Source organism: Scyliorhinus torazame, chromosome 6 (genome assembly GCF_047496885.1).
Source record: "Scyliorhinus torazame isolate Kashiwa2021f chromosome 6, sScyTor2.1, whole genome shotgun sequence".
In the NCBI taxonomy this organism is placed as follows: Eukaryota; Metazoa; Chordata; class Chondrichthyes; order Carcharhiniformes; family Scyliorhinidae; genus Scyliorhinus; species Scyliorhinus torazame.
In genome coordinates, this window is record NC_092712.1 from 252900642 (window position 1) to 252927330 (window position 26689).

At 49.8% G+C, this 26689-nt stretch overlaps 1 protein-coding gene across 1 annotated transcript in view; it reads right to left on the reverse strand.

Moving 5' to 3' along the window:
• The window catches only part of LOC140425864 (uncharacterized), a 162481-nt gene extending 138670 nt beyond the window's left edge, over positions 1-23811 (reverse strand). Inside the window, exon 1 of the mRNA XM_072510247.1 lies at positions 23727-23811. Within this exon, the coding sequence (XP_072366348.1) occupies positions 23727-23811 (85 nt within the window). The remainder of the gene's footprint in view (positions 1-23726) is intronic.
• Positions 23812-26689: the final 2878 nt, after the last annotated feature.

The window sequence follows — 26689 nt, forward strand, 5'->3', positions numbered from 1 at the left end:
GATGAAGCTTTCAGGCTCCCTACCATTTCCCTCTATGTGCACATGCTCACTGACCAGCCAATTGTTTTCCCTTCCTTGCCACCCTCCGGATAATGATCTTGTTATCTAGGTTGAGGTGTCGGGACAGGTGGGGGAGTGAAGCACACGAAGTGCTGGGGGAACATGGTGCTACAGAAGCGGAGCAGTGGGATGAGACTTGCAGTGATATGCCTCTGGGCTATATCATAGTTGGATGGTGTGCAACCTCCAACCAGCTGGTCGTGGTACATACACATCATGCGGTCTCCAGACCAAGGTCATGTGACCTGGGACTCGGATATAAAGGGAGACACATCTGACCATCTTCAGAAGAAGATTGAGAGCTTGCCTCATTCAACAGCCTAACAGCACAGTGGATGTACCTACACGATATGGACTGTAGGGGTTCAAGAAGGCAGCTCACCACCACTTTCTCAAGGGCAATTAGGGATGGGCAATAAAACACTGACATAGCCAGTGAAGCCCAGATCCCAAGAATAAATTTAACTAAGCATGCAAAGCTTTCTTGCGTCCAGCAGGCCAAAGTCAAATTGACAAAATCTCCTGTGCTCACATCTTCTTGAGGATGACAATATTATCCATCAGTGTAGTTTGAACTACTTCTCAACCATTAATCCACAGTAGCAGCTGATACTTTCCATGCTATCACAAGCAATTGTAGGATGAGTAGGAAGTGGAATGCGAAAAGGAGGATTAGGTAGAAGATTACCGTTATCTTCATTCCTTTTAGTCCCCCCGCTGTTACAACCTCAGTCAACGCTATTCCAGTGACGACAAGCACCATCTCCTCCATAGTTATGAGATTGTGCAGATGTGCCTGTTACCTGCTTGGTTCAGTGCTGTTGCTTGTGGTTGTATGACATCATGGGCGCGATTCTCCGACCCCCCCACCGGGTCGGAGAATCGCCGGGGGCCGGCGTGAATCCCGCCCCCGCCGTGTCCCGAATTCTCCACCACCGGAGATTCGGCGGGGGCGGGAATCGCGCCGCGCCGGTTGGCGGAAATCCCCCGGCGATTCTCCGGTCCGCGATGGGCCGAAGTCCCACCGCTGTCAACGCACGCCAGCCGGCGTGGATTGAACAACCTTTCGAACGGCGGGACAAGGCGGCGCAGGCGGGCTCCAGGGTCCTGGGGGAACGCAGGACGATCTGGCCCCAGGGGGGTGCCCCCACGGTGGCCTGGCCCGCGATTGGGGCCCACCGATCCGCGGGCGGGCCTGTGCTGTGGGGGCACTCTTTTCCTTCCGCCTTCGCCATGGTCTCCACTATGGCGAAGGCAGAAGAGACCCCCTCCACTGCGCATGCGCAGGGATGCTGTGAGCGGCCGCTGACGCTCCCGCGCATGCGCCGCACGGCAAAGTCACTTCCGCACCAGCTGCCGGGGCGGAAATCAGTCCGGCGCGGGCCTAGCCGCTCAAGGTGAGGGCTCGGCCCCCCAAGATGCGGAGAATTCCGTACCTTTGGGGCGGCGCGATGCCGGACTGATTCGTGCCGTTTTTGGCGCCGGTCGGCAGACATCGCGCCGATTGCAGAGAATCCCGCCCCTCATTCCTGCAAGCACTTCTTCACACAAAGGGTAGTGAATACCTGGAACTCTCTCTCCCAAAAGCTGTTAAGGTTTTCGAAAATGTGCAAATCCAAAATTTCCAACCTGAGATTGATTGACTCACTAAATGTTTTAGAGGTGAAGTGCACAAGTCATTAGACTCTGAGACAGGAAAGCAGCATGGAAACACAGAAGGCTACAATGGAATACTGAGAGAGTCTGGAAGAATATCCAAGAGAATAAGAACTTAAGAACATAAGAAGTAGGGGCACCATTACAGCCCATAATGCCTGATCAGACCTTGAATAAGTTCATGACTGAGCATATACATCAATATCTGTTTCCCACCATGTGCGAGTGAGTAATGAGAATTTGTGAACAAATGTAGCATTCCATATGGAGAGATACCATATAAGAAGGCTGGTTGTAGGTGATTAATCACTTGAGTATTGCTGAAAAAATACATTTGTCAAAACTTTTTATCTTGCGCTCTTCATGACAATCCCCTGTACAGAAACATGGCTCTGTTCTTTGCATAATGAAAGAACATGTTCACACATTGCGCCTGTTTAAATGACAGCCATTCGCGTTGACCAATCAGAGTCAAGCTGCCCGATTTAAATTTGAAACAATGCTTGGCAGTTAACTGTCGGTCACCATCAACAGTTCAATCATCATCAGCATTCTTCATGGCAATGCCTCTACCAATCAGAGTCCAGTTGCTATCCAATCAACACTCTGGTCCCATACCGTATAAAGTTGTTATTCCCCCTTACTTTTGATCCGATAATCGGTCGCTAAGCGAACAAACCCACAGCCCCCGCGCTCCCCCACCCTCATCCTGAAACACCAAACATCTGAAGAAATGCCCTCAAACCAGCAAAGGGGATGAAAAGAAAAGAAAAATAGTAAGAGGGAGGAGAGGAAGATAGAGGCTACAGACATGAGAGGCGAGACAGAGCAGGACATGGTGGATCGAGTGGAACCACCGATGCAACCACTGGCCCACCTGCCAAGGGAGACACTTCGGGGAGTGGTGGAGAGTATTTGTGTATTGAGAATAAACCAGTATTTGTTGTATCCTACCTACCGGCCCATGTGCGTCCACTCTGTCAAGATTCTACACTTACCTTGGTGATGGTGGGCGATCTCCGACCTGCGATTCTGTACAGCCCTCAGCAAACCAGCCAGCTGCCGCTTTCCATGTATTTTGGGTGGGCAGCTGACTGTAGGATGTAGCTAAAGGCTGTTGGTTAAGGTATTGCATGCAGCCTTCCAGGTGCGAGACCCCGATTAATTTTCCACCCCAATTTAAAATTTACCCCCAAAATGTTTGCTAGTCGTTTAACATATTTTCTTACAGAATAAAATGCTCCAACTGCAGGTGGGCAAATATCGCAACTCTGAGAGGAGATCAAGGAATGGGCATTTATATGAGAATTGGCCTACAGGAAAACCAGAGGGGAGGAATATATTGCAGCTATGTACCATTAGCATTAAATACATTTTCTGGATGAATATATTTCAGCAGGTATCAGTTGGCTAGGTGGCTAGCATGTGGTTCAGATAAATGCCAACAGCATGGAGTTCGATCCCCATTCCAGTCGAGTAGATTTGGGGCCTGCCTACATGTGGTAAAACCTTATTGAACAACGGGGATCAACCATTAGGCAGAGAACTGAAGAAGATATATAAGTGGCTGTGTTACGACTGTATCTGCGTATGTGTTTATATGTTTCTGTACAAAATGTCATAGGGCTGGATTTCACATTGACAGTTAGGATCCAAGGCTGTAAGCAGGGGATGACCTCAGTGGAACCCACGGCCACATTTTTCTAATGGCAGCAATTAGGTGGCTGGTATCAGGGCTGCCATCCCCATTAAGAATGCTTCCAAGAGCTGCCGACTCAATCAGAGAACCAGTAGTTCAGCAGCCTCAGTGGTGTCAATGCTAGCAATGGCCATTGGTGGAGCTGCATCTGAGGATTTGGCACATCGATGGCTCTGCACCCTCAAAGTCAGATAAGTGAGATCCCTGCATGAGCCAAAGAATGCCGGGAAGGAAGGCCCCTGATGGAGTCCACCGTAAGGACCCAGGTTTCACTGGTGGTCTCCCTACAAGGACGATGTCATCCCTCCTTCCCCCTTCTACCCTCAGCAGCTGGTAAAATGCCTGTGGAGGTTATGAGGTCCTTAATTGGTCACTTTAGTAGGTCAATTGAGCTCTAAAAGGTAAATCATCTTCACGTTTCCTGCGCTGGCAAAATGGCATTGTGGCGGGAAGGTGACATGCACGTCAGATGCCACATTCCCCATTTTACCAGCTTTACCGTCTGCCAAAGGACTGGTAAATTTCAGCCCATCGCATCACCAAAGGAAGATGGTTATGGTTGTTGGAGGTAAATCTCAATCCCAAGACATCCCAGGAGTTTCTCAGGGGCCTGAGGCCCAACCATCTTCAGTTGCTCCAATGACCTTCCCTCCGTCATTAGGCCAGAAGCCGGGATGCTCACTGTTGATTGCACAATGCTCAGCACTATTCGTGACTCCTCAGATACTCAAGCAATCCATTTCCAAATGCAGCAAGACTTGAGGACATTCAGGCATGTGCTGATAAGTGGCATTCGTACCACACAAGTGCCAGGCAATGGCTTTATCCAAAGAGAGGGAATGCAACTATGACCCTTTGACATTCAATGCCATTACCATCGTTAAACCTCACTCAATCAACATCCTGGGGACTGCCCCGACTTGAAACTGAACTGGGCCAACCATATAAATACTGTGGGCTTTCCCCTACTAGTTACAAGCTCAAAATTATTGGTATTATTGGTGGAGGCTACCAGTCTGCCAGCAGCAGGAAGCTTGGCAGGTGGAGGAACGTACTTTGGCAGGAGGCCAAAGATCAGTTTCATGGTGGTGGGATTAGCTCTAGCAATTAAGTTCTTGGGACTTTAAAGGCAGGTTAAAGATGGGGTCAAGATTCCAGATGGACAATGGCAGAATGTAATTTTGCATGCATTAGCATGTCATGCATGCTCATTAAAAGGCCACCTTGCCAGAATTAAGTTTCCCCTCCAAATTAAGTTACCACCAGTCAGAAGATAGAATGATCACATGTACAACTATATTGTCATGATACCCTGGGTGTGCACGGTCAATTCCAGCCACAGGTGTCCCGGAGTCACAATAGAAGTGAGTTAACCAATACTTCTTCTAAAAATACCCAAAGCCTTCAGCCTTCGGCTGCCCAAAAGTTACAGTCACCAGGTTTGTAAGTTTAAACACAATTACTGTTATTTGTAACAAGAACTATCATCAAATATACAGAAAATTCAACTGGTCAACAACAAGTTAATTACTACTTCCCACTTTAACTATCAACCCTCTGCCCACACACACAAGACAGACATAAAGGGGTGAAAAGGGATAAAAAAATAATGAGGATGAAAGTCAAGATATAAGAGTCTTTGCTTCAGATGGTGGTTCTTTTAGCACACCTTCTCTGCAGCACGTCCCCTGATTAACGCCTCTGGTTTACAGTCGATAATGGTCTTCTTTGTCGATTCATTCATTCAGAGTCCGTGCAATCTAGAAAACACAGTACTCACAGGCTTTCTGGTGAGACACTTTGGGCCGGGTTCTCCAATTCTGAGGCTAAGTGCAGAGGATCTGTGGTGCTATACGTGGACAAAATCGGCTGCGCCCCGTCATTGATCCTGCGACCGATGAGCGGCTAGCAGCCGCGCCGTGTAAAACTCTTGGCCTCCACAAAATAAACAGCTGGAGAATGGCCAGGTCCGTGGCCGCACATGCGCACAGCAATGATCTGTAGCGGTCGTGCCGCAAAACATAATGCTGGCCGTGCACTGACCCAACCTGCCAGATAGTGCCCCCATGCCACTCCCTGGTCACACCCCACCAGGCCCCCCAGCCCTCGCAGAAGCCCCCCTGGCCAGCAGCACAGCTTCCTCCCAACTGTGGTGGCACTGGGCACAGTCCGCAGCCACCATGCCGGATTCCCGCACTGCTGAGACCACACGTCAACAGTGCGGTCGGGAGCTCGGCCCATCGGGACGGAGCATTGGTAGGTGGCCTTCAGGTGACATGCTGAGGCCGTCCCAAAGGCATGCAGCGCGCCACGGTGATGATGGTGTTTTGGAGGGGGCGGAGCATATGAATCCTGCATCAAACAGGCGCCGCTTTCGGCGTCAAAAGGGATTCTCCTCCCGATCGGCGATTACAAAATCAGCGTTGGGGAATGGAAAATCCCCCCCCCCTTATTTCTGATTAAACTGGTCCTTTACACCGAGGTTCCCATTCAGGGCTCTATCATTCTGGAGAGACCATTTATTTCACATCAGCCTTTGCTCTCGGCTCGTGGTTTGTCTTTAAGGCTCTGCAGTCTGAAGAGAATAGCACCCAGACTTACTGGAAAGAGAGTCAGCTCTTACAGTGGCCTTCTGGAAAGCAATAGCTGAATCTTTTTGGAGAGAGTTGGTTGGATCACTTCATCGACTGCCAGAATCAAAACTGAAACCAAACTCAAGCCTTGGGACCCTGCAAAGAATATCAGTGGGATCAGATCCAGTCATCACCTGTTACCGAGCAAAGCACAGCCTTTTGGACCCATTCACTGGCCACCAACTAAATCAATCAAAATGAGTCCTCACTGACACCGGTGGTCTGCAATCATCAGTTTAAACCAGCACAGCCTTCCAGATTTGTCTGCTTGAATTAAAGATACAGGCGTCTTGCCTTAAAAAGACAAGTCCAATAATCATCTATAGATCAAAAATGTAACAGCAAAATAAAAGAAAGGGGAAATAAGAGAATAGAATCATCATAGAATCCCTACAGTGCAGAAGGTGGCAATTTGGCCCATTGAGTCTGCACCGACCCTCTGAGAGGGCACCCCACCTAGGCCCACTTCCTCGTAAACCCGTAACCCCACCTAACCTGGGGCTGGTTTAGCTCAGTGGGCTAGACAGCTGGTTAGCGATGTAGAACAAGGCCAGCAGCGCGGGTGCGATTCCCGTACCAGCTGAGAATTCTGAATTCTCCTTCTGTGCACTGAGTGCTGAATTTGGTGCTTTTTGAGTGCGATAGTGAGAGTTTGGTGACCGAGGGAGTTAGGTGAGGAGGGAGTAAGGTGCTCCTTTCATTTTGTTTCCGACATTTCCGCAAAGAGTGTGAAGAGAGCCAGGAGTTTACAGGAAGTGTAGCTGACTGGGAGCAGAGTCGAAGGGCGGAGATCTAGTTAGTCCACACAGCAGCTATATTCTTTAAGGTAAGAGGGGATGGAGGCTAGGCCAGTTACATGCTCCTCCTGTAGGATGTGGGTGGTGAGGGATACCACCGGTGTCCCCACTGACTATACCTGCGGGAAGTGCACCCAACTTCAGCTCCTCAAAGACCGTGTTAGGGAACTGGAGCTGAAGCTGGATGAACTTCGGATCATCCGGGAGGCAGAGGGGGTGATTGAGAAGAGTTACAGGGAGGTAACCACACACAAGGTACAGGACAAGAATAGCTGGGTTACAGTCAGGGGGAAAAAAACAAACAGGCAGACAGTGCAGGGATCCCTCGTGGCCGTTCCCCTTCAAAACAAGTATACCGTTTTGGATGCTGTTGGGGGGGATGACCTACCGGGGGAAGGCCCTAGCGGTCAGGTCTCTGGCACGGAGTCTGGCTCTGGGGCTCAGAAGGGAAGGGGGGAGAATAGAAAAGCAATAGTTGTCGGAGATTCAATGGTTAGGGGAATAGATAGGAGATTCTGTGGTCGCGAGCGAGACTCCCGGAAGGTCTCACTGGAACGAAGGAGGTTGAGGGGCGACCTGATAGAGGTATACAAAATTATGAGGGGCATAGACAGAGTGGATAGTCAGAGGATTTTCCCCAGGGTAGAGGGGTCAATTACTAGGGGGCATAGGTTTAAGGTGAGAGGGGCAAAGTTTAGAGTAGATGTACGAGGCAGGTTTTTTACGCAGAGGGTAGTGGGTGCCTGGAACTCACTACCGGAGGAGGTAGTGGAGGCAGGGACGATAGGGACATTTAAGGGGCATCTTGACAAATATATGAATAGGATGGGAATAGAAGGATACGGACCCAGGAAGTGTAGAGGATTGTAGTTTAGTCGGGCAGTATGGTCGGCACGGGCTTGGAGGGCCGAAGGGCCTGTTCCTGTGCTGTACATTTCTTTGTTCTTTGTTCTTTGTTCTTTGTATGTTGCCTCCCGGGTGCCAGGGCCAGGGATGTCTCGGATCGTGTCTTCAGGATCCTTAAGGGGTAGGGGGAGCAGCCAGAAGTCGTGGTGCACATTGGTACCAACGATATAGGTAGGAAAAGGGGTGTGGAGGTAATAAACAAGTTAAGGGAGTTAGGCTGGAAGTTGAAAGCCAGGACAGACAGAGTTGTCATCTCTGGTTTGTTGCCGGTGCCACGTGATAGCGAGGCTAGGAATAGGGAGAGAGTGCAGTTGAACACGTGGCTGCAGGAATGGTGTAGGAGGGAGGGCTTCAGGTATTTGGATAATTGGAGCGCATTCTGGGGAAGGTGGGACCTGTACAAGCAGGACGGGTTGCATCTGAACCAGAGGGGCACCAATATCCTGGGAGGGAGGTTTGCTAGCACTCTTCGGGAGGGTTTAAACTAATTTGGCAGGGGAATGGGAACCGGATTTGTAGTCCAGCAACTAAGGTAGCCAATATTCAGGACGCCAAAGCATGTAATGAGGCAGTGGGGAAGGGAACACTGACAAAGGAGAGTATTTGCAGGCACGGAGATGGGTTGAAGTGTGTATACTTCAACGCAAGAAGCATCAGGAATAAGGTGGGTGAACTTAAGGCATGGATCGGTACTTGGGACTACGATGTGGTGGCCATCACGGAAACTTGGATAGAAGAGGGGCAGAAATGGTTGTTGGAGGTCCCTGGTTATAGATGTTTCAATAAGATTAGGGAGGGTGGTAAGAGAGGTGGGGGGGTGGCATTATTAATTAGAGATAGTATAACAGCTGCAGAAAGGCAGTTCGAGGAGTATCACCCTATTGAGGTAGTATGGGTTGAAGTCAGAAATAGGAAAGGAGCAGTCACCTTGTTAGGAGTTTTCTATAGGCCCTCCAATAGTAACAGAGATGTGGAGGAACAGATTGGGAAACAGATTTTGGAAAGGTGCAGAAGTCATAGGGTAGTAGTCATGGGCGACTTTAACTTCCCAAATATTGAGTGGAAACTCTTTAGATCAAATAGTTTGGATGGGGTGGTGTTTGTGCAGTGTGTCCAGGAAGCTTTTTTAACACAGTATGTAGATTGTCCGACCAGAGGAGGGGCAATATTGGATTTAGTACTGGGTAATGAACCAGGGCAAGTGATAGATTTGTTAGTGGGGGAGCATTTTGGAGATAGTGACCACAATTCTGTGACTTTCACTTTAGTAATGGAGAGGGATAGGTACGTGCAACAGGGCAAGGTTTACAATTGGGGAAAGGGTAAATACGATGTTGTCAGACAAGAATTGAAGTGCATAAGTTGGGAACATAGGCTGGCAGGGAAGGACACAAGTGAAATGTGGAACTTGTTCAAGGAACAGGTGCTACGTGTCCTTGATATGTATGTCCCTGTCAGGCAGGGAAGAGATGGTCGAGTGAGGGAACCATGGTTGACAAGAGAGGTTGAATGTCTTGTTAAAAGGAAAAAGGTGACTTATGTAAGGCTGAGGAAACAAGGTTCAGACAGGGCATTGGAGGGATACAAGATAGCCAGGAGGGAACTGAAGAAAGGGATTAGGAGAGCTAAGAGAGGGCATGAACAATCTTTGGCGGGTAGGATCAAGGAAAACCCCAAGGCCTTTTACACATACGTGAGGAATATGAGAATGACTAGAGCGAGGGTAGGTCCGATCAAGGACAGTAGCGGGAGATTGTGTATTGAGTCTGAAGAGATAGGAGAGGTCTTGAATGAGTATTTTTCTTCTGTATTTACAAATGAGAGGGGCAATATTGTTGGAGAGGACAGTGTGAAACAGATTGGTAAGCTCGAGGAAATACTTGTCAGGAAGGAAGATGTGTTGGGCATTTTGAAAAACTTGAGGATAGACAAGTCCCCCGGGCCTGACGGGATATATCCAAGGATTCTATGATAAGCAAGAGATGAAATTGCAGAGCCGTTGGCAATGATCTTTTCGTCCTCACTGTCAACAGGGGTGGTACCAGGGGATTGGAGAGTGGCGAATGTCGTGCCCCTGTTCAAAAAAGGAACTAGGGATAACCCTGGGAATTACGGGCCAGTTAGTCTTACTTCGGTGGTAGGCAAAGTAATGGAAAGGGTACTGAAGGATAGGATTTCTGAGCATCTGGAAAGCCACTGCTTGATTAGGGATAGTCAGCACGGATTTGTGAGGGGTAGGTCTTGCCTTACAAATCTTATTGAATTCTTTGAGGAGGTGACCAAGCATGTGGATGAAGGTAAAGCAGTGGATGTAGTGTACATGGATTTTAGTAAGGCATTTGATAAAGTTCCCCATGGTAGGCTTATGCAGAAAGTAAGGAGGCATGGGATAGTGGGAAATTTGGCCAGTTGGATAACGAACTGGCTAACCGATAGAAGTCAGAGAGTGGTGGTGGATGGCAAATATTCAGCCTGGATCCCAGTTACCAGTGGCGTACCGCAGGGATCAGTTCTGGGTCCTCTGCTGTTTGTGATTTTCATTAATGACTTGGATGAGGGAGTTGAAGGGTGGGTCAGTAAATTTGCAGACGATACGAAGATTGGTGGAGTTGTGGATAGTAAGGAGGGCTGTTGTCGGCTGCAAAGAGACATAGATAGGATGCAGAGCTGGGCTGAGAAGTGGCAGATGGAGTTTAACCCTGAAAAGTGTGAGGTTGTCCATTTTGGAAGGACAAATATGAATGCGGAATATAGGGTTAACGGTAGAGTTCTTGGCAATGTGGAGGAGCAGAGAGATCTTGGGGTCTATGTTCATACATCTTTGAAAAATGCCACTCAAGTGGATAGAGCTGTGAAGAAGGCCTATGGTGTGCTCGCGTTCATTAACAGAGGGATTGAATTTAAGAGCCGTGAGGTGATGATGCAGCTGTACAAAACTTTGGTAAGGCCACATTTGGAGTACTGTGTACAGTTCTGGTCGCCTCATTTTAGGAAGGATGTGGAAGCTCTGGAAAAGGTGCAAAGAAGATTTACCAGGATGTTGCCTGGAATGGAGAGTAGGTCTTACGAGGAAAGGTTGAGGGTGCTAGGCCTTTTCTCATTAGAGCGGAGAAGGATGAGGGGCGACTTGATAGAGGTTTATAAGATGATCAGGGGAATAGATAGAGTAGACAGTCAGAGACTTTTTCCCAGGGTGGAACACACCATTACAAGTGACATAAATTTAAGGTGAAAGGTGGAAGATATAGGAGGGATATCAGAGGTAGGTTCTTTACCCAGAGAGTAGTGGGGGCATGGAATGCACTGCCTGTGGAAGTAGTTGAGTCGGAAACATTAGGGACCTTCAAGCAGCTATTGGATAGGTACATGGATGACGGTAAAATGATATAGTGTAGATTTATTTGTTCTTAAGGGCAGCACGGTAGCATTGTGGATAGCGCAATTGCTTCACAGCTCCATGGTCCCAGGTTCGATTCCGGCTTGGGTCATTGTCTGTGCGGAGTCTGCACGTCCTCCCCGTGTCTGCGTGGGTTTCCTCCGGGTGCTCCGGTTTCCTCCCACAGTCCAAAGATGTGCGGGTTAGGTGAATTGGCCAATGATAAATTGCCCTTAATGTCCAAATTGCCCTTGGTGTTGGGTGGAGGTGTTGAGTTTGGGTATGGTGCTCTTTCCAAGAGCCGGTGCAGACTTAAAGGGCCGAATGGCCTCCTTCTGCACTGTAAATTCAATGATAATCTATGATTAATCTAGGACAAAGGTTCGGCACAACATCGTGGGCCGAAGGGCCTGTTCTGTGCTGTATTTTCTATGTTCTATGTTCTATGTACCCGAAGAGGTGCCGGAATGTGGCGACTAGGGGCTTTTCACAGTAACTTAATTGCAGTGTTAATGTAAGCCTACTTTTGACAATAAAGGTTATTTATTTATTTATTTAACCTTTGAGCACTAAGGGGCAATTTAGCATGGTCAATCCACCTAACCTGCACATCTTTGGATCATGGGAGGAAACCGGAGTACCCGGAGGAAACCCATGCAGACACGAGGTGAAAGTGCAAACTCCACACAGACAATCTCTCAAGGCTGGAATTGGATCCAGGTCCCTGGCGCTGAGAGACAGCAGGGCTAATCACTGTGCCACCATGGCACCCCATCATACTCCCATATTACCTGTAGCTGCAATTCTACAAACTCAGATACCACACTCCATACATATACAGACAATGTAAACCTAATTTAGACCTTATTGCATTCCACAGGCCCTGACCTGATCTAATACCTTTATTATTTCTTATTCTAGTACTTTCTGTCTCTCTTCATTCTGCACACCTTGATTTTCCTCCCCAATGTTAACTCATAAAAAAGGAATAAACAATTGTGACGTGCACTAGGCGAGCTTGACATCTTCCACAACCTTGAAGTGAGTAGGTACAGCTTTGGCCTTCACTGAAACAGACAAAACAGGTGGCTCGAAGAACAGGGTCAGACTGGGCATGGGGGCTGTACAGGTGTAGGCTCAGAGGGGAAGGAAGGCATGTGGACGGTAATGGTTATAGGTACAAGGCTAATGGGGAGAGATTTAAAGGTGCCAGAGAAGAGGGGAATGGGAAGCTAAAGAAATTTGGCATGTCTGCATCGACTCTCACAAACTTCTACAGATATGCCATAGAGAGAACCCTATCACAGCAACTGCTCGGCCCAAGATCGCAAGAAACTGCAGTGTTGCGAACTCAGCCCAATGCATCACACAAGCTTGTCACCCTCCCATTGATTCTGTATACACCTGCCACTGCCTCAGGAAGGCAGACAGCATCATCAGAGAACCCTCCTCCCAGGGCTTTGCCTTCTTCCCGACCCTTCCATCAGGCAGAAGGTACAGAAGTCTGAAGACCCGCCCATCCAGACATAGGAACAGCTTCTCGCCCACAGCTACCAGACTCCTCAATGACTCCCCCTCGGTCTGATCTGTTCCCTGTAAGAACATTATTCACGACGCCCTATGCTGCTCTTGTTTGTGTATTTGCTTTGTTTGGCCCCTTGTTCCGCAATGAACCAATCACTGTTTGCCAATGTACCATTTGTCAATGTACTCTATAGATTATTCTTTTTTGTCTACAATGTACAAACTGTGTACGTTCCCTTGGCCGCAGAAAAATACTTTTCACTGTACTTCGGTACATGTGACAATAAATCAAATCAAATATTGAGGGAGTCAAAAATGATGGGGGGGGGGGGGAAGTTGGTAGGTAAAAGGTGATGGAGCATAACTTGAAGGTGACGCATGTTTTAGGTACATAGAGGCAGGAGTAGATCATTTGGCCCTGCACCACCATTCTCTAATATCATTGCTGATTTGGTCCCAGTTCTACTTTCCTGTCTACTCCCATGACCTTTGATTGCCTTGCCAAACAAAAGTTCAGCAAACCCTGCCTTCAATAAATGAAAATCCCAGCCTCCACTACTTTCTGTGGAAGAGAATTCCACACACCAACAACCCTTTGGGAGAAAAGGGCGGCACGGTGGAACAGTGGTTAGCACTGCTGCCTCACAACGCCAGGGACTCGGGTTCAATTCCGGCCTTGGGTGACTACCTGTGTGGAGTTTGTACGTTCTCTCCGTGTTTGAGTGGGTTTCCTCCGGGTGCTCCGGTTTCCTCCCGCAGTCCAAAGATGTGCAAGTTAGGTGAATTGGCCATGATCGATGCGGGGAATTAAGGGGTTCAGACCAGGGAGTGGGCCTAGGCAGAGTGCTCTCTCGGAGGATCGGTGCAGACTTAATAGGTCAAATGGCCTCCTTCTGGACTGCAGAGATTCTACTTACTCCGACTCCACCTATTAATGTACCATTCTCGATACTAGTGCTTTCTGTCCTTCCCAATATTTTGTGCATCCTGGTATTCTTCTGTAATGTTTCCTCTTGGTTCCTACACCTCTGCCAGGTTAGTCTAAAGCCCTCCCAATAGCACGAGTAAAGCGGCCCGTAAGAAACTCAGTTCCAGCTTTTTACAGGTGCAAACCATCCGGCTTGTACAGGTGCCCCCAGAGCTGGTCCGTGTCCCAAGAATCAAAGCCTTTCTTCTTGCGCATTCATTCTAGCCGCGCATTCATTCTAGCCGCGCATTCATTCTAGCTACACATTGATTTGACTTATCTTATTTCTGTACTCACTTGCACGTAGCACTGGGGTTAATCAGGAGATTATTACATTTGATAGCAGGACTCCTTTCCTCTTCCTATCTAAGTAATTGGTACCAATGTGGGCCACAGCCTCTTATGATCTTTATCCCCCAGAAGAATGTCCTGTGCGCTCTGTGACATCCTTGACCCTGGAGTCACATCTACAGCCACAGAAATGCCCGTCTGTTCCCCTAACTAATGAATTCCCCCATCACTATTGCTCTTCCCTCCTCCTGTACAGCCAAGCTGCTTGTGGTGCCACAAAACTGGCTCGGACTGCATTCCTCTGAGGAACTAGTGCTCTCACCAGCTTCCAAAATGGAAAATCATTTTTTCAGTGGGACTCCTGAACTACCTGGCTATTTCTCTTGGACTGTCTGATGGTCACCCAGGCGATCTCCAGGTCCTTAAGCTGCGATAAGACCACCTCTCTGAACATCCTATCCATGTAGCTCTCAGCCTCACGGATACACCACAGTGACTCCAGCTGCCAATTGAGCTCTGTAACCTTGATCTCCAGTTTCTACAGCTGGCAGCACTTTTGCACATAAGGTCATCTAGGACACCGGTAGAGTCCATAACTACGCACATATTACAGGTCACGCATTCTATTTGATTGAGCTGCCCTGCCATGACTTAATTTTACTTTTCCTATATAAACTTCCCCCTATTCCAGACACTGGTTATTCACACGTTGCCCTTTATTGAGCATTTGCCCGTCAATCAAATTAATAGTTTCCTGTGATGTTCCACTTCATTTCCCTCTGCTGTTTCACAGCAGTTGAAAACTCACCTAGGGACTTCCGGTTGCGGCTAGGCCTAGGTAGGTCGCACGTTCGGCAGCTCCTGCTGGGAACTGACTTTTAGGCTCTTCAGAGGGGCCCCAACGGCAATTGTTCGACGGCTCCCAGTGTGGGAAGGTGACAGCAAGGTTCCCCCGACATTATATGGATTGGGCCAGGAGTGGAGCGGTTAAAAAAGTGATCCTGGTGCAGCGGAAAGTGCGAGGGAGGAAAAGCAAGTTGGCGGCGGGTGGAGACCAAACAGTATGGGCGCAGTGGTTGCAGGAGCAGCAGGAATTCCTTAAACGCTGCTTTGCAGAGCTGAAGACAGAAATGCTGGCGCCAATGAAGGTGGCGATTGCGAAGCATGTGGAGACCCAGAAGGCCCAAGGGGCGGCGATCCAGGAGGTGCGGCAAAAAGCCTTTTAGGACGAGGACGAGATCTTGGGCCTGGCGGTGAAGGTGGAGGCGCACGAGGCGCTGCACAAGAGGTGGCAGGAAAAAATTAAGGACCTGGAAAATAGGTCGAGGAGGAAGAATCTTCGGATTCTGGGTCTCCCTGAAGGAGTGAAGGGGCCCGATGCCGGGGCATATATGAGCACGATGCTCAATTCGCTGATGGGTGCGGAAGCTTTCTCGAGGCCCATGGAGCTGGATGGGGCTCATCAGGTCCTGGCAAGGAGACCCAAAGCCAACGAGCCGCCAAGGGCTGTCGTGGTGAGTTTCCACCACTTTATGGACAGCGAGTGTGCCTTGAGATGGGCCAAAAAAGAACGGAGCAGCAGGTGGGAGAACACGGAGATCCGTATTTACCAGGACTGGAGTGCGGAGGTGGATAAGAAGAGAGCTGGTTTTAACCGGGCTAAGGCGGTTCTCCATCGGAAGGGGGTGAAGTTCGGGATGCTGCAGCCAGCACGATTGTGGGTCACGTTCCAAGATCGGCACCACTATTTTGAAATGCCTGATGAGGCATGGAACTTTATCCAGGCTGAAAGGTTGGACTCAAACCGAGGGTTTGCCGTGGGGGGATGTTTACTGTGTTTACTGCGTTTGGGAATGTTCTTTTTATTTTGGTGCTGGGTGGGGATGGGTGAACGGATTTGATGTGGGGGCTGTGGGAGAGTGTGGGCGTCGGTGTTGGAGGGGCAGGGCCCCACGGAGGAAGAGGCCCGGGGATGGGGAGTTGGGGTAAGGCCGCAAAAAGGAGCTGCGCCAGAGGGGGCGGGGCCAGCTCAGGCGGAAAGCGCGGGCTTTTTCCCACGTTAGGGAAGGATGGGGGCGGGGCCTGGGGGGAGGGGAGTGCTCAAGAGGAGCGCACACTGACTGCCAAGCGATGGGGGGATTCTCACACTGGGACGACGATGGAATGGCGGGAGAGGCCGGGGTCGGCAGGATCAGCTGACTTACGGGAGTGTCATGGGGAGAGCAAAATGGCTAGATGGCTCGGGCAGCATGGTAGCATTGTGGATAGCACAATTGCTTCACAGCTCCAGGGTCCCAGGTTCGATTCCGGCTTGGGTCACTGTCTGTGCGGAGTCTGCACATCCTCCCCGTGTGTGCGTGGGTTTCCTCCGGGTGCTCCGGTTTCCTCCCACAGTCCAAAGATGTGCAGGTTAGGTGGATTGGCCATGCTAAATTGCCCTTAGTGTCCAAAATTGCCCATAGTGTTGGATGGGGTTACTGGGTTATGGGGATAGAGTGGAGGTGTGGACCTTGGGTAGGTTGCTCTTTCCAAGAGCCGGTGCAGACTCGATGGGCCGAATGGTCTCCTTCTGCACTGTAAATTCTATGATATTCTATGAGATGAGGATCTAGCGGGGGGGAGGGGGGAGGGGAGGGGGGGAACTGGGTTGCTGCTGCTGCTGCTGCGGGGTCCGCCGCCTGGGGGACTGGAGGGTGCAAGAGGTGCGGGCACGTGGATGACCTAGAAAAGGAGATGGCTAGTCGGCAGGAGTAGCCCCCGATCCGGCTGATAACTTGGAATGTGAGGGGCCGGAACAGGCCGGTCAAGAGGGCCTGGGTGTTCGCGCACTTAAAGGGACTGAAGGTAGACGTGGTTATGCTCCAGGAGACACATCTGAAGGTGGCAGATCAGGTTAGGCTGAGAAAGGGATGTGTAGGGCAGGTCTTTCATTCAGGCTGGATGCGAAGAACAGAGGGGTTTCAATACTGGTGGGGAAGTGGGTGTCGTTCGAGGCACTGAATATTGTAGCGGATAATGGAGATCGATATGTGATGGTGAGTGGTAGGTTGCAAGGGGTGCGGGTGGTACTGGGGAGAGCTAAGCTCCATTAGGGCCCACAGGGAGAAGGGAGTGAGGAGGGAGAGGGAGAGGTTGTTGGGGGAGATTTTAAGGGTGGACAGGAGTTATGCAGAGGCCCCAGAGGAGGGGCTACTTAGGGAGCGACGGAACCTCCAGACGGGATTCGACCTGATGACCACGGGGAAAGCAGAGGCACAGTGAAGGAAAGCGCAAGGGGCGGTTTATGAGTATGGGAGAAGGCGAGTTGGATGCTGGCACATCAGCTTCGTAAGAGGGAGGCAGCGAGGGAGATTGGTGGAGTTAGGAATAGAGGGGGGAATATGGTGCGGAGTGCGGTGAGAATAAACAAGGTATTGGGGGACTTCAATGGGGATCTGTACAAGCCTGAGCCCCCAGCGGGGGAGGAGCGGATGCGACGATTCCTAGATCAGCTGAGGTTCCCGAGGGTGGAGGAGGAGCAGGTGGCTGGTTTGGGGGTGCCGATTGGGCTGGAGGAGCTGGTTAAAGGATTGGGGAACATGCAGGCGGGGAAGGCCCCGGGGCCGGATGGGTTCCCGGTTGAATTTTATAGGAAATACGTGGAACTGCTGGGCCCGTTGCTAGTGAGGACTTTTAATAAGGCGAGGGAGGAGGGGACAATGTCTAGCGCGCTGATTTCTTTGATCTTGAAGCGGGACAAGGATCCATTGCAATGTGGGTCGTATACACCGATCTCGCTCCTCAATGTTGACGCTAAGTTGCTGGCGAAGGTGCTGGCTCCGAGAATTGAGGACTGTGTCCCAGGGGTGATTCATGAGGACCAGACTGGATTCGTGAAGGGTAGGCAGCGAAATACAAATGTGTGGAGGCTCCTCAATGTGATTATGATGCCCTCGGTGGAGGGGGAAGCGGAGGTAGTGGCAGCTTTGGACGCGGAGAAGGCCTTTGATCGGGTGGAGTGGGCGTATCTTTGGGAAGTGTTGCGGAGGCTTGGGTTCAGGGGGGGGGTTCATCAGCTGGGTCAGACTGCTATATAGAGCCCCGGTGGCGACTGTGGCTATGAACCGGCGGAGGTCGGAGTACTTTCGGCTGTACTGGGGGACGAGACAGGGGTGCCCCTTATCCCCCTTGTTGTTTGCACTGGCGATTGAGCTGCTGGCCATGGCACTGAGGGAGTCCAGGAAATGGAGGGGATTGGTTAGGGGGGAGAGGAACACCGGGTGTCGTTGTATGCCGATGACCTGTTGTTGTATGTTGCGGATCCAGTGGAGGGGATGGCGGAGGTCATGCGGATCCTTCGGGAGTTTGGGGACTTTTCGGGGTATAAGCTCAACGTAGGGAAGAGTGAGCTCTTTGTGGTGCACTCAGGGGACCAGGGAAGCGGGATAGATGAGTTACCGCTGAAGAGGGCGGAAAGGAGCTTTCGGTACCTGGGGATCCAAGTAGCTAGGAGTTGGGGGGCCCTGCACAAGCTTAATTTGACGCGGTTGGTGGAGCAGATGGAGGAGGATTTTAAAAGATGGGATATGCTGCCACTCTCACTAGCGGGTAGGGTGCAGTCGGTCAAAATGATGGTTCCCATGAGGTTTCTCTTTGTGTTCCAGTGCTTTCCCATTGTGATATCCAAGGGATATGCTGCCACTCTCGCTGGCGGGTAGGGTGCAGTCGGTAAAAATGGCGGTCCTTCCGAGGTTTCTCTTAGTGTTCCAGTGCCTTCCCATTTTGATCCCCTAGGCCCTTTTCAAACGGGTAAGCAGGAGCATCATGGGATTTGTGTGGGCGAATAAGACCCCGAGGGTGAAGAGGGTGTTTCTGGAGCGTAGCAAGGATAGGGGGGGGCTGCCGCTGCCGAAACTGTGTGGCTATTATTGGGCAGCCAATGTGGCGATGATCCGTAAGTGGGTAATGGAGGGAGAGGGGGCGGCATGGAAGATGTTAGAGATGGTGTCCTGTGTGGGCACGAGCCTGAGGGCGCTGGTGATGGCACCGCTGCCGCTCTCACCAACAAGGTACACGACGAGTCCAGTGTTGGCGGCGACGCTGAAGATCTGGGGGCAGTGGAGGCGACACAGGGGCGAGGTGGGGGCCTCGGTTTGGTCCCCGATTCGGGAGAACCATCGGTTTGTTCCGGGAAGGATTGATGGGGGGTTTCGGCGCTGGCATCGGGCAGGGATTAGAAGAATGGGGGACCTGTTAATCGATGGGACGTTTGCGAGCCTAGGGGCACTGGAGAAGTTTGGGCTACCCCCGGGAAACGCTTTTAGGTACATGCAAGCGAGGGCGTTTGTGAGGCGGTAGCTGAGGGAATTCCCGCTGCTTCCAGCACATGGGATTCAGGACAGGGTGATTTCGGCTGTATGGGTTGGAGAAGCCAAGGTTTCGGCGATTTATCAGGAGCTGCAGGAAGAGGAGGAGGCCTCGGTGGAGGAGTTAAAGGGCAAGTGGGAGGAGGAGCTTGGAGAGGAGATAGATGAGGGACTGTGGTCTGATACCCTGAGTAGGGTTAATTCTTCCTCCTCTTGTGCCAGGCTTAGCCTAATACAGTTCAAAGTTACTCACAGAGCGCATATGACAGGGGCGAGGTTGGTAGGTTCTTTGGAGTGAAGGACAGATGTGGGAGGTGCTCGGGGAGCCCGGCAAATCACATCCATATGTTCTGGTCGTGCCCGGCGCTGGATGGGTTTTGGAGGTGTTTTGCGAGGACTATGTCCAAGGTGGTGAATGCCTGGGTCAAGCCGAGCTGGGGATTGGCATTATTTGGGGTATCGGACGAGCCGGGAGTGCAGGAGGCGAAAGAGGCCGGTATTCTGGATTTTGCGTCCCTGGTAGCCCGGCGGAGGATTTTGCTACTATGGAAGGATGCGAAGCCCCCTAGTGTGGAAGCTTGGATCAATGACATGGCAGGGTTCATCAAGCTGGAGAGGATAATGTTCGCCTTGCGAGGGTCTGTGCAGGGGTTCCTCAGGCGGTGGCAACCGTTCCTAGACTATCTCGCGGAGCGTTAGGAGGAGGTCAGAAGCAGCAGCAACCCGGGGGCGGGGGGGTAGCGGGGGGGGTTCTCTTGGGGTGGTGTTTGGGTTAAGGTGGTTTTTCTTTTCCTATTTGTGCTTTTTACTGTTATATGGGGGGTTACTGTCTATGGGGGAAATCCAATGTATAATTTCTACTTGTGTTCTTGTTGCTTTCTTTTTGTTGGCGGGGGGGGGGGGGGGGGGGCGGGGGGTTGTTTGTTGAAAATTTGTTGAAAAACTTGAATAAATATTTTTTTTTTTTTAAAAGAAAACTCACCTGGGCACTGTGGCAGTGCCAGGCTGGCACCCAGGTGTCACTGGCAGGGTGCCCAGGTGGCACCCGCAGTGTCAGGATACTGCACTGCTCAAAGGGCATGCAGCTGGGGGCCTCCAATTATCTGTGGGGGGCCAGTGCTGAACGGTGTTCGCCCGAGGTCTCGGAGGCGAAAAGGATGAATCCCAAACCCCCAGGTACCTCAGGAATCTGCACATTAGAGTGAGGTTAGCTGTCTCGCTCCAATATGCAGATTTGCCAAAAGGCAATCCCGCGCACATGTGCATCGCAATGTCTCGCGAGATATCGATAGATTGGAGAGTTGGGTGGAGAAACGGTAGATGGAGTTCAATCCGGGCAAATGCGAGGTGATACATTTTGGAAGATCCAATTCAAGAGCGAACTATATGGTAAATGAAAAAGCCCTGGGGAAAATTGATGTACAGAGAGATCTGGGTGTTCAGGTCCATTGTACCCTGAAGGTGGCTGCGCAGGTCGATAGAGTGGTCAAGAAGGCATACGGCATGTATTGAATACAAGAGTTGGCAGGTCATGTTACAGTTGTACAAGACTTTGGTTTGGCCACATTTGGAATACTGCATACAGTTCTGGTCGCCACATTACCAAAAGGATGTGGATGCGTTGGAGAAGGTGCAGAGGAGGTTCACCAGGGTGTTTCCTGGTATGGAGGGCGCTAGCTATGAAGAGAGGTTGAGTAGATTAGGATTATTTTCATTAGAAAGATGGAGGTTGAGGGGGGACCTCATTGAGGTCCACAAAATCATGAGAGGGAAAGACAGGGTGGATAGCAAGAAGCTTTTTCCCAGAGTGGGGTCTCAATTACTAGGGGTCACGAGTTCAAGGTGAGAGGGGAAAAGTTTAAGGGAGATATACGTGGAAAGTTCTTAACGCAGAGGGTGGTAGGTGCCTGGAACGCATTGCCGGCAGAGGCGGGCACGATAGCGTCATTTAAGAGGTATCTAGACAGATTCATGAATGGTCAGGGAGCAGGGGGATACAGATCCTTAGAAAATAGGCGACAGTTTCAGATAGAGGATCTGGATCTGCGCAGGCTTGGAGGGCCGAAGGGCCTGTTCCTGTGCTGTAATTTTTCTTTGTTCTTTCTTTGTTCTTTGAGATCGCATTGAATGTCGCGAGGCATTGCGAGCCGGGTAGATCCCGGGAGCGGCTATTGACTGCACACATATGGCATTAAGAGCTTCCTGGCAACTGCCAGTCACATTCATTAACAAGAACTTGCAGCTGATATATGATCACTCAAAATGCATGTTCGATTCCAAGGCAGCTCTCACAATGCTTGCACACTGGCCCACTCCAAGGTGCCCCAGTTTTATAAAGGGCCTTGGCATTTGCAGGGCTGGTTCCTTGGGGTCAAGGGATACTCCAGAAGACCTGGCTGATGACACCAGTTCACCGTCAATATAGTGCTGCTGAGGGGACGTGCAATGCGTCACATGCCTCCACAAGATCCACGATTGAGCAGATGATATAGGCCTCCTAAAGATGAGGTTCAGATGTTGAGCCCACTTAGGCAGGGGTCTCCAGTACTCACCACTGAGAGTGTCCTGGATCAACATTGTCTGCCAAGCCCTGCACAACCTCACGCTGCAAAATGAGGATGTTTCAGCTCAGGGAAACATGACGGACTGAGATGTCTCCTGACAACAACAGTGAAGGGGATGGTGATGATGAGGGCCAGGATATCACAAACAAACATGCAGAGGCCTTTGAAAGACTACAATGCGGCAGACAGTCTTGTGACAATCTGACAGCTAACAGATGCCAGCCAGAGTAAGCTGATGGGACATTTGCATCACTATTTAGTTTTCTGTACTCTGCTGGCTGGAAGGCCCCAGGGTTGTTTTTGGAACAGACATTATACTTTGCTTTAATGTAGCTTGATTTATGATAAAGGAATTAAATTGCACTATTTAATGTCTGCCCTGTCAGTGGTCTGATCCTTTCAATGCACCAAATTCTATGATTTACAGAGTCTTGGCGCTAAATACGTGCAATAGAACCTGTAAAGTTCTCCCATGACATTGGGTACCCGCAGATAAAAATAAGGTTTCTCCCCATGTGCTCAAAGTTTGTGCACAGGACAACCGGGAAGCAACATGAAATCTTACCTGGACAAGGATGCACTCGTATCACCCTCACACCTGCTCCCAATGTGGGAAAACCTTGCAGAGAGCTCTTTCAGGCAAAACCAGATATATCGGTGGACAGGGAGGAGCAGTATGGGACCATCATTTGTTACTCCATGCAGATTGAACAGAGAAGATAGTGCTCCTGACACCTGATCGCTACTCACTCATAGTAAACCCTCGACATATTTGTCACGTTGAAAAGATGAGATCATTTTCAAATCCAGTCCCTGAAGGTGCTTTACCTGCTCTCGGTTGTTGAGTAGCAACTACTTTGAACCCTCCAATTGCAGTCTCCCACAAGTATTAGTGCGAGACTGCGATTCATCATTGTAAACACTCGGGCAAGATAAACATCTTTCCTGCATGGACTCTGCAGGGACCTATTAGAGCCTGTGCTTCACAGGGATATCCTTTTGTTCCCAGCATGATCTAGCACCACAGGGCCATTCTATTCTCTCTCACCTCATGGACTAAAATCCCATTTCTTCAATGAGATCCATTGCACTTTACTTGAAAACTCTTTCCATGAGGTTTACAATAACTTTTGGTAAGGAGATGGGCAGGCCTAACAGATCTCCATGTGAGGTCTGCTATGATCCCAGGTGATGGAACCCAGCTGGACAAATCAGATCCCAGGATGGAATCCAACTTGATAGTTTCTTTTATTTTTTGTTTAGATACCTGGAAGGGGGCTACTGAACAGAGTCACAGGAGTCAGCTGATGAACTTTGAACAAAAAAAAAAAAGAGTAAAACATTTGCTAAACAAGAAAAGATTAACTATATTACTCTATGCCTTCACCCCACTAGACATTTACAGATATATATAGATTTGTATGGATAAAACAAGTTACAAGATCTATTTTATCTTCTAATGTGCTCAGTAAGTACACAGTCCATGTAAACCAATAGAGGAAATGTGGTCAGACATTCCACTTTCTGAAGCCAAGTGGCAGATGATACCCAAACAACTCCTACCGATGTCTCATCAATTCTGCCCAGATGCGTAACACTGTGAACCAAATGGTCTCACTTCAACTCTGTCTTTCACACAAAGGTTTTACAACCTCCACTATCTTCCATACGAGGGTGTCCAATCTCTACTCTCGAAGCACACACCTTGGAATCTTCTCACAAATGACGCTTTCCCTTGGGTGGCTTCACCAGGGATCCACCTCCAGAGTTGTAAATGCTCCTTACAATATTCCAGTGGCCTGGATCATTCAAGTTTCCTTTCCACACAATCTCTCAGATACCCAGCCATGTCAACAGAAGACAACTACTTCACCAGCTGTATTAAAGTGTCACCAACCTTTGGGTCACCTTGGATCTCTAGCTTCTTGTAAGCCAACATCCTCAGGTGTGCACCTTGCACCCCATCTTGAACTGGAGCCTCTTTGCTCCTCATTCTCAACTTTACTGAACAGAATCATTTATTTATATTCGTTTTCTTTAACTTCACAGACTTCCTGGAACTTTCTTCGGTCACATTCCCTGGTTTCATGGACTTTGGGCGGAATTCTCCAATAATGGGGCTATATCCCCACACTAGTGTCAAAACGCGGGTGTTTCTCCTACCTGAAGGGGCTAGCAGGGCTCTGGCTGCCGATACGGGACCCTGCACTTCCGGTCGGGAGTCCGCGCATGCACACGGTGGCGGCCTTTGGCGGCACCCCCCGTGACATGTTGAACTCGCACCACGGAGTGGGCCCAATGATATAGCCCCCCCCCCCCCCCCCCCGCGATCGCACGCGCCCGCGGATCGGTGACCCCTGATTGCTAACCTGGCCGTCTCTGAGGCCGCCCCCGGTGAAGGGTCCCCCCACATCCCCCACCAGCAGCCGCCGCCGACCATTCCCGACAGGCAAAAACGTGGTTAGAACCACACTGTCGGGAACTCGGCCAGTTTTCTTTGGTTAATCGCTGGGGGGGCCTCTGTCAATGGCCCCCTACCCGCGCCGAGTAGACCGCACACAATTCTCTGGGACCGGAGAATCGCAGGAGCGGCGTCGCGCCGGTTTTTCGGCGTCGACGCCCATTCTCCGCCCCCGCGCTGATCGCAATTTCGGCACAGAGGCACAGAGAATTCAGCCCTTGCTGTTTTGTTTTGGACCTGCTCTCTGCAGTCTCGCTCCATGTCTCTGCTCAAGCAGTTTCTGTGGACTGGTGTTTCCTTTTTGGTTACCTTATTCCAACTGACTCACACTGCTTCTTGCTATCTCTGTGAGCTCCTGGTTGCTTTTTTATACCTTGTGTTTCCGTTTGGGTCATAAAAACCTCATTACAATGTAGGCACCGAAGCAGAACCACAGGCTTACAGGCATTTTAAAAAAATGAAACTAAACTGATGTCCTTAGCCCTTTCTTAACCCAAGTACAGAAAAATATATTAAACTTACTTAATTTTAATGCTATATGTTATGCCCACACACATAAACACAAAAATAACTTACTTAAAACTATAACTATTCCTAACAGGTCTCACAAAGGCCTCAGTGAACTGCAAACACACCTCTTCAATCCTAAACTCAAATCCCTCTTGTAGTCAAGGCTAATGTGCCCAGAGCCGCCTTACATGATGCCTTCAGATCAAAATAGAAAGTCATCAAAGACAGCCAGTAATGACTGAAAATGCGCACCACAGCTTTCTCCAGATAGTTGGGGAGCCTCTTGTTGTGTGTCGTTCGAAGACAGTGTAGGGCTCCAGTCTTTCAAACCTGAACTGCATCTACCATGTTCTTTGCCCAATACGTGGCATGTTCATAACCCCCATGAGTACTCTTTACATCCATCCACATCTCACATCAGGGCAAAAGCAGCACTCATTGCTTAAAAGCACCTCACTGAAGACTGCGCAATAATGGCCAGTGATTAGTCATAGAACATAGAACAATACAGCGCAGTACAGGCCCTTCGGCCCACGATGTTGCACCAAAACAAAAGCCATCTAACCTACACTATGCCATTATCATCCATATGTTTATCCAATAAACCTTTAAATGCCCTCAATGTTGGCGAGTTCACTACTGTTGCAGGTAGGGCATTCCACGGCCTCACTACTCTTTGCGTAAAGAACCTACCTCTGACCTCTGTCCTATATCTATTACCCCTCAGTTTAAAGCTATGTCCCCTCGTGCCAGCCATTTCCATCCGCGGGAGAAGGCTCTCACTGTCCACCCTATCTAACCCCCTGATCATTTTGTATGCCTCTATTAAGTCTCCTCTTAACCTTCTTCTCTCCAACGAAAACAACCTCAAGTCCATCAGCCTTTCCTCATAAGATTTTCCCTCCATACCAGGCAACATCCTGGTAAATCTCCTCTGCGCCCGCTCCAAATCTCCACGTCCTTCCTATAATGCGGTGACCAGAACTGTACGCAATACTCCAAATGCAGCCGTACCAGAGTTTTGTACAGCTGCAACATGACCTCCTGACTCCGGAACTCAATCCCTCTACCAATAAAGGCCAACACTCCATAGGCCTTCTTCACAACCCTATCAACCTGGGTGGCAACTTTCAGGGATCTATGTACATGGACACCTAGATCCCTCTGCTCATCCACACTTCCAAGAACTTTACCATTAGCCAAATATTCCGCATTCCTATTATTCCTTCCAAAGTGAATCACCTCACACTTCTCTACATTAAACTCCATTTGCCACCTCTCAGCCCAGCTCTGCAGCTTATCTATATCCCTCTGTAACCTGCTACATCCTTCCACACTATCGACAACACCACCGACTTTAGTATCGTCTGCAAATTTACTCACCCACCCTTCTGCGCCCTCCTCTAGGTCATTGATAAAAATGACAAACAGCAACGGCCCCAGAACAGATCCTTGTGGTACGCCACTTGTAACTGAACTCCATTTTGAACATTTCCCATCAACCACCACCCTCTCCTGTCTTCTTTCAGCTAGCCAATTTCTGATCCACATCTCTAAATCTCCCTCAATCCCCAGCCTCCGTATTTTCTGCAATAGCCTACCGTGGGGAACCTTATCAAACGCTTTGCTGAAATCCATATACACCACATCAACTGCTCTACCCTCTTCTACCTGTTCAGTCACCTTCTCAAAGAATTCGATAAGGTTTGTGAGGCATGACCTACCCTTCACAAAGCCATGCTGACTATCCCTGATCATATTATTCCTCTCTAGATGATTGTAAATCTTGTCTCTTATAATCCCCTCCAAGACTTTACCCACTACAGACGTGAGGGTCACCGGTCTATAGTTGCCGGGGTTGTCTCTGCTCCCCTTTTTGAACAAAGGGACCACATTTGCT